The 7,717-nt window shown below is 47.2% G+C and overlaps 1 protein-coding gene across 2 annotated transcripts in view; it reads left to right on the top strand.

Moving 5' to 3' along the window:
- The window catches only part of RECQL5 (RecQ like helicase 5), a 36,224-nt gene extending 28,530 nt beyond the window's left edge, over positions 1-7,694 (top strand). The window contains exons 9-20 of one of the 2 annotated variants that reach the window (XM_051995077.1): positions 1,844-2,062; positions 2,375-2,474; positions 3,185-3,221; positions 3,360-3,418; positions 3,513-3,586; positions 4,232-4,325; positions 4,650-4,778; positions 5,204-5,739; positions 5,959-6,034; positions 6,286-6,543; positions 6,775-6,844; positions 6,932-7,694. In XM_051995077.1, coding sequence (XP_051851037.1) covers positions 1,844-2,062; positions 2,375-2,474; positions 3,185-3,221; positions 3,360-3,418; positions 3,513-3,586; positions 4,232-4,325; positions 4,650-4,778; positions 5,204-5,739; positions 5,959-6,034; positions 6,286-6,543; positions 6,775-6,844; positions 6,932-7,035 — 1,756 coding nt within the window. In that variant the 3' untranslated portion in view covers positions 7,036-7,694. Of the gene's footprint in view, positions 1-1,843; positions 2,063-2,374; positions 2,475-3,184; positions 3,222-3,359; positions 3,419-3,512; positions 3,587-4,231; positions 4,326-4,649; positions 4,779-5,203; positions 5,740-5,958; positions 6,035-6,257; positions 6,544-6,774; positions 6,845-6,931 lie in introns of those variants that run through there. The other variant, XM_051995078.1, reaches the window with a different exon arrangement.
- The last annotated feature ends 23 nt before the right edge of the window (positions 7,695-7,717 follow it).

Genomic DNA, 7,717 nt, shown 5'->3' on the forward strand with positions numbered 1-7,717 from the left:
TGGAAAGAGCCTTCTTTGTGGAAATACTGCTTAGCCACTAGATTTAGGGAGAACAGCACAGTCATCCCACTGTCCAGAAAACTCTCACCTGTGATGGGGCAGAGACCTACAATGAATACATCCATGTACGTAGGCAGCAGCCTAGCAGTTCTGCCTCTGTTCCCCCTTCTTTGTCTTAATCAATATATTGTTTGAAAGCAGAGTGATAGCCTAGGATTATGTTCCAAAAGCCCAACAACAGCTTTTTAAAAATTTATTTTCAATGAACAAAAAATATTTTTCTCTTTTTTCCATCTTCTTCCTTTGGGGGAGAAAAAAGAAAGAAAGAAAAATAAATTACTGTATTGGCCATGTCCAAAAAATAAATGTTTCATTTTCTTCCCATTCTATCACCTCTCTGACAGGAGATGGGTAATAAGTGTCATCATTATTTTTGTGAAATTGTGAGTAATCATTGTATTTGTCAGAGTTATGAAATCTTTTAAAGTAGTCTGTCTTTACAGTGTTGTGAATATTGTATGAATAGTTCCCCTAGTTTTGCTTACTTCACTCTGCCTCATTTCATAATGCAGGACTCTGAAATAGTATTTCTTCTCATTTTTTGTGCCACAGTGAATTTTATTACATTCATATTCCATCATTTGTTCATTCATTCTTCAATACATGGGCATCATTCTTTGCCACCACCAAGATTGCTACAATGAGTAGTTTTGTTTATATGGATCCTTTTCTTTTTTTCTTTCTTTCTTTTTAATCTCTTCCAAGGAGGTATCCCAATGGTATCCCTGGGTGAAAGGGTATATACAGTTTGATAACATTTTAGGCATAGTTCACTTGTTTTCCAGAATGTCAGGATCAGTTCCCAGCTCTACTAACAGTGCATTAATGTTCTTCAACAATGGCTCTTTTAAAAGATAGCGTGTGTGTCCCTTTCCCAGGCCTTTGCATGTGTCCCAAAGATTGGTTCTCTGTTCCTAATTCAGAATCTGAGGATTCTCTGGAGAAATAGGACCTTATTCCAAAAGTTAAAGAAGCCTGTATCTGTTCCCAATAGGATAGCCAAGAGCTTTAAGGGCAAAGCCTTAGACAGAAAAGGTTTTGGAAAGAGAGACAGTCAAAGGGTGGGGCTGGGACTGCAGAAGAAAGAATCCTGTTCCTTGCCCCTAAAGTTTGTTTATATTTTTGTAAAGCTACTATTCAAAACTACCTAAATACACACACACACACACACACACACACACACACACACACACACACACGTTTTTGAATTAAGTTGTTTCTCTTGCTTTGAGCAGGCCTTAATGGAGTCGCATTTACAGATCTTGGCCTAATGGGATGACTTCCTAAAAGGAAGCTGCCAGGAATTCAGATCTTTGGACTGAAGTTCTTAGAGTCCACATTCCTGCAAAATATAAATGGTACAGGTTATCCCTGGGCACATATCCTTGCTGTTTGTTTCTGGCAAGACCCCAAATTGGGTTACTTTGAGTTCAGGAAGTCTCTGCACATTGGCACTTTGCTTCCAGCCCTTCCTTCCTAGTACTTCATTGAAATAAATGCTCCTTGGATGGCATTTTTTTAATACTGCTTTGTATTAGGGCTATTTGTATGCATACCTTATCTCTCCCACAAAAATATAAGTCCTTATAAAACAGGAAGGATGTCTCATTAACCTTTCTCCCCCTCATAGTAACTTCATTCCATGTTTTTTGAATGTATAAATGACCCTCAAGTGGTTTCCCCTTAAATACTACATATATCTTCCACAGTATGGCATTTGACTTGTTAAATACAGCCCAGATTCCTGCCTCCTCCCAGTCTTTACCTTTATTACCTGTTCCAGGTGCCGCCATGCTGCCATTGCCAAGTATTTTGGGGATGCACCCCCTTCCTGCTCCAAAGGCTGTGACCATTGCAAGAACCCTGGGGCTGTTAGGAAGCAGCTCGACGCTTTGGAGAGGAGCGGTAGCTGGAGTAAGACACAAATCAGAAGCTCTCGTGGGAATGACTCTGACTCAGAGCTGTATGAGGGTGGCCGTAGGGGCTATGACGGCTTTGGCAGGTAAGGGGAGCTTGGTAGCCTGCAGGTGGTGGAGGGAGGAAGAGCATCCTAGCCCATTTTGAGGAAGCTCTGTTCATTTTCCTCAGTATTGTTGGCCCAGGCAAGGGATTTTCCAACTCGTTAGTTCCTGGATCCTGTAACTGGTCGTGCTGGGCAGTACTTGCAGTCTCATGTTGCCTTGGCTAGCCTGGGCCGTGGACTTCAGGGAGGCTTGTTGGGGAAACCTTGCCAGATGACCACGGAGGTTGCTGTGAGGAGGGTGGAGGAAGCCAGCTTGGGACTGGAGATCCTCACTCTCAGCTTGACATTCAGGTACGATGAGGACTCAGAAAGCAATGGAGCCGAGGGCAGCGATGAAGCCCAAAAACGGGAGTGGAGCCTTTTCTACCGGAATCAGATGAACCTTCGAAAGGTAAAAACTGGAGGTTGAGCATGGAGAAATGTCTCATTTGACTGGTTTTTGTCGCCCTAAGTTGATAGTACAGGACACTGCCCTGAAATGAAGGCAAGCACTGGTTGTGTAAATATTAGAAAGAGAATACAGTTCTTGCCTTCGAGGAGTTTACATTCTAATAGAGGAACAGTGGCCAAGGGACTGTTTTGGTTTAGAAAATTACAGGGATGATGAATGGAGCCATAAAGAAATAGATTGAGGGGCAGCTAGGTGGCGCAGTAATCAGAGCACCAGCCTTGAAGTCAGGAGGATCTGAATTCAAATCTGGTCTCAGACACTTAACACTTCCTAGCTGTGTGTTCCCGGGGGTGTCACTTAATCCTAATTGCCTCAGCCAAAAAAAAAAAAAGAAATAGATTGATACACCCTTTTTGGTAGCCATGGTAGTATGAATTTGATATCAAACTGAACAGAGGGAAAGAGACATGAATGATATTCCTTTGGTAGCAAGATGGCTGCCAAGAAGTTGGCAAGAGATGTCCTAAGTGTGGCTCAGAAGATGGCACCCACCCTTGCAGAACTGAAAGGGTTAAGTCACCCAAGGTGTGGCCAACAGCTAGAAAAGAAATTTCTTGCCCTTCTGACCTCTTCAGTTGCTGGGTTAGGAGATGTCCACTGTAGGCTAAAGGTACAAGAAGGCTTGATGAGTTCACTGTATCTTTCCATAGGGTAAAGAACCCAAGAAAGAGGAGTTCATCCCCCCAGGTGGGTGTATGATTGGCCCCAGAGCTGGGTAAGTAGGGAATTCAGGGGAAAGACTGAAGGAACAGGAACCCCAGGTCTTAGGTCATGGGCAATGAGGAGAGAGCCTGTTTCCTCCAGACCCTTCCATTCCATCTCCAGATGATGACTGTCCCCTAAAGGAAGCCTCCAGCAGGAAGATTCCCCGACTTACTGTGAAGGTGAGGAATAGGCCTGCTTGCTGGCCCTTCCTGCCCCTCTAGCAGCTGCCTGGATTTGTCTGACTCTCCTTTCTTCCCGGTTCTCGGGTAACAGGCTCGGGAACACTGCTTGAAGATGTTGGAAGAGGCCCTGAGCAACAATCTGCACACGGTCTGCCCTGCTGAGAGGTAGGATTCATAATAACAGGAATCACAGCCATCTGCACTTTTTTCCTTTATATTCAGCCTGCAGAGAGGCTAGAAGCTCATAAATTTTAAGTCTTTGTGGTATCCAGGGAGAGCCACCTGTGGCCCTCCTCACCGAGGAGAGACCATTCCCATCCTAGACTCCTCACCACCAATCCACCTCCACCAAGCTGGCAAGATGTCCTAAGTAAAGTTTATTTCCCAATTGCTCCACTAGGGGGAGACCTTGACTAAAGCTGGACTAATTGAAAGAGCCAGCCCTGTGGACAGAGAAAGGAAGGAGAGGGTCCTCCCTGGGATCTCTCCTCCTCACGGCCCCTGTGGCCTGTCCCAGATACCAGATCCACTTGGACCATAGTCAGAAAGTCTGTTTCATGCTCTGTCCTCCTGCCTTGGTCTACACTTGCCTGGAGACCTCAGCCATAGAAATCAGGTGGATGACCACCCAGCAGTGACCTTCCATGGGGGAAGTTCAAGGACTGACCGTGACCCTCTACTGCACATATATGCAGGGCATGCCTTGGGGGAGTCAGGGGCAGTGTAAAGACCTCTTCTGGTCACAGTACTATAAGGGGACTTGGGAGCTGGCCACAACTCTCCCTGACATTTCCACATATGCACACACAGGACTGACCAGAAGGCCCGTGCAGTGGAGCTGGAGTATGAGGCGTTCCAAAGTACTAAGATGGCCAATCTGTACAAGGCCAATGTATTGAAAAAGGTAGGCATATCAGTGAAGAGCATGGGACCCTAGGGAAGAGGAAGACTGCCTGGTTTAGCTCTGAGCCCTTTAAGGTCCCTGACCCTAGGACAATTGGAACCCCCTTTTTACAAAGTAGCCTCTTTTCTTTGATTCTTCCCAGCTGATTACTTCTGCCTTGTGAGCACCAGGGCTTGAACAGAGTGTCCATGTAAACCATTCTTTCTATCAGATGGCATCTTGACAGATCACAGATCACTTGGGATTTTTTGCTTTCTTAATTGCAAGACGATTGGAATGATATGCTGTATTCTATACTCATCTCTTCCCTTTTTTGGCCCCAAGGTGGCAGAAATCCACAAAGCCTCCAGTGATGGCAAGCTCTATCCTTCTGGTGATGGTGGGGACCAGAACCACCAGGCCCAGATTGTGCTGCTTGAAGAAGACATCCGACCAGCCTCTCAAGTATATTCAGTGAGTGGGATGGAGAGGGATTAATGAAGGCACCTTGTTTGGTTTAGTAGGCTTCATGGCACTGAACCAGAAACAGATGTGTTCATGACACCACTCAGTATGTGCTTTGTTAATAAAGAAAAGATTTTATCCACTTCTCTCATGATATGTCCCCTTCTCATTTGAGGCATCCCGAGGTACCTCATTTATCACTTTCAAAACTGCCTCCATCTTTTCTTTGTGATAATATAACCCTGATTCCTTGGGCCCTGCTAAGGAAAGGATTCTATCCTTCCAAAAGGTGCTATCTTCTTTCTTCCTGTCCTCTATATTGTTTCCTTCTTCCCCATAAGGGAAAAGCTTGACAGGACTACAGCAGGTAGGGCCAATTAGCAGGTTGGATGGGATCCTGATAGTCAGACTCCTGCGTTATCTTCTTTTCATAGTTCAAATCAAAGCGGATAGGAGCTGGCTTCCGGACAGGCTCCAAGCCCTTCCAAACAGCCGCTGAGCTCTTGCAGAGACCCTTGGTTGATGAACAGGTACCATCTGTTGGTCCAGAAGGAGGAGACCAACCTTGCCCAAGAGACACCTCCCAGCCCGAAAAGAAGGCAGACCCCTTCCCAGAGCAGATAGTTCTTGGGGAAGGCCTTGAAAGAAGTGGACCATTGCCTGAAAAGAAAGCTAAAAGATCCCCTGGGGACCAGCCTGTCATCAAGTCTCAGGCCAGCAAGAAGCAGCAGTTGCTGGCCAAGGCAGCAAAGAATTCTCAGGAGATAACCCGGTTCTTCTCTCACCAAGGGGCAAAGAGCCCACCCCAGCCTGGCCCATCATCCTTGCAAACAGTGGACTTGAGGCCCTCTCCTGAAAGGACTCAGGAATCTGAATTAGCTCTGGGAAATAGTATAATGGAGGAGGACAGAGCCCTAAGGCATTTGTCTGCCCTGAGCCAGGTAGAGCCCCCTGGTGAGCTGGAATCAAGGTAAGGAAGCTAAGCACCTCAAAAGCTTAGAGACCTCCAAAATCACTAAGAGTAAACTCATCATCACTTTTCTGAGCAGGAGTGGAGGGTGGAGAGAACTACTCATAGTGACTGGGAGGGTGGAATGAAAGCCCTAAACTGAGACTGCTGAGGTTTGAGGAGGAACTTGTGGAAAGAACCAGGACACCCACTTTCTTTTCCCCCAACTTCCCCACTTAGCATCAAGGTCAAATCTGAGGTCCAGCCCATCCTTGCAGAGGACTACCGGCCAAGGAAACGGTCCAGATCCCCTCAGGTATCATTCTAGAACTCAGTCTCTCCTGCCTAAAGATAGGCTGGGACAAGGAGAATGGGGGAGGGAGTCAGCTGCCAGAAATTTGCTAAAGGATTTTTGGAGGGTCTGCTAGAGTCTTTAGAGTTAATTTGAGATCCCCAAGCTGGTTATGCTTCTGCCCTGAAGGACCAAGATTGAGGTTAGCTCAGGTCTAATTCTTGTCTGATGAAGAAATGGAACCTAGAGTTGACAGGTCCACTGTGGGATTCCAGGCCCAGGAGATTCCAGAGGAGCAGACCCAGAAGAAGCCTCGACCTACATCTAAACCCTCCATCTTGATACCCCCTGAGGTCAAGATCAGCAACCCTTCCAAAAAAGAAGTGATTTTTGACCAGAGTATAGAGAACCAAGGCCTTACCCGGCTCCTAGACCCAAGACCCAGGACTTCAGGTGTCTCTCTGAAGGAGACTGCAGACATTGTAGTCAAATACCTGACCCCTTTCTACAAGGAGGGCAAGTTTGTGTCCAAGGTAGGGAGTGTAAACCCCTTCCTCCTCCAGTGCCCTTAGTACACAGGTGTTAGGACCGGGAGGTGCGGGGAGATGAGGAATAGTCCTGAGGGTGGGCAGCTTCCCTTCCTTGAGGTCTGTCACTCCCTCCCCGGGCTACAGAAAGGGAATGTTCCCCAGGTGAGGGGTTCGTGGGTAGTTTGGGGAGATGGTGAGGCTTATCACCTTTTTCTCTGGCTTCTGGCTTCCCAGGAATTATTTAAAGGGTTTGCCCGCCACCTTTCCCACTTGCTGACCCAGAAGACGCCTCCTTGGGGAAGTGGTGAGTGCCCTGGGCCTTGCTTTGGGAGACTGAGGGGAAGCACCCTGTGGGCAGGAGACGCGGCCTCACCCTTCCATCTATTTGTAGTGAAAGAAGAGGCCCAGAAGCTCATCAAGCAGTTTTTTCAAAACCGGACTAAGTGTGAAAGTGAAAGTGACTGGCTGGACCTGCCTGGCTCAATTCAGACATAACTGATGCTGGGAAGGAGGAGGACTGCTATCATCTGGAGAGGCTCCGGGCCTGTCAGTGACTTCAGCCCTGAGCCTGACCAGCTTATGGGAGACAGGCTATGGGCCATGGGCCCGTGGCTTTGGAGAACTGGGGTGTGGGTGGAAAAAAGTGCTATAGCTGCTGCTGCTAGGGGAGAGCTTCCTCCTCTCCCAGGGTCTCAGGTGCTGCCTGTGCAAGAGCCCTATTGGAGACGGGCTGACTTGAATACCTCCATCCCTTAGGACTGAGGGTAGAGCTCAGCCCGTACTTTTCTACCTGTAAAGATAGAAGTCTCCTCTGTAATCGTTGCTTCCTCATTCTTGTGGTTGACCTTCATTGATTGGCTCTCTGGAAGAAGGGACTAGCTCTGGGGGAGGAGGAGGGAATTTGGAGGGTGTCTCCCCTCTGCACTTTCTAATGTGTTGGTAATGTGTTGTTAGTACTGCTGTTTGTCTATGTGCCTATATTCCACCTTCACACCCTCTACCTCCCTCTGAAGCCATATCTACCAGCTTTGCTCCCAGGGGTGAATGAGACCCTGGGACCCTCTCAGAAGCCATACTTGTCCCAGGTCCATCTGCTAGAGCCAAGATGGCCTGTTAATGTTTACAAATCAGAATAAAGGTTTTTATTCTGTTCAGGCTTTTTTCTTTGATACTTCTC

This window comes from Antechinus flavipes, chromosome 4 (assembly GCF_016432865.1).
Source record: "Antechinus flavipes isolate AdamAnt ecotype Samford, QLD, Australia chromosome 4, AdamAnt_v2, whole genome shotgun sequence".
NCBI lineage: Eukaryota > Metazoa > Chordata > Mammalia > Dasyuromorphia > Dasyuridae > Antechinus > Antechinus flavipes.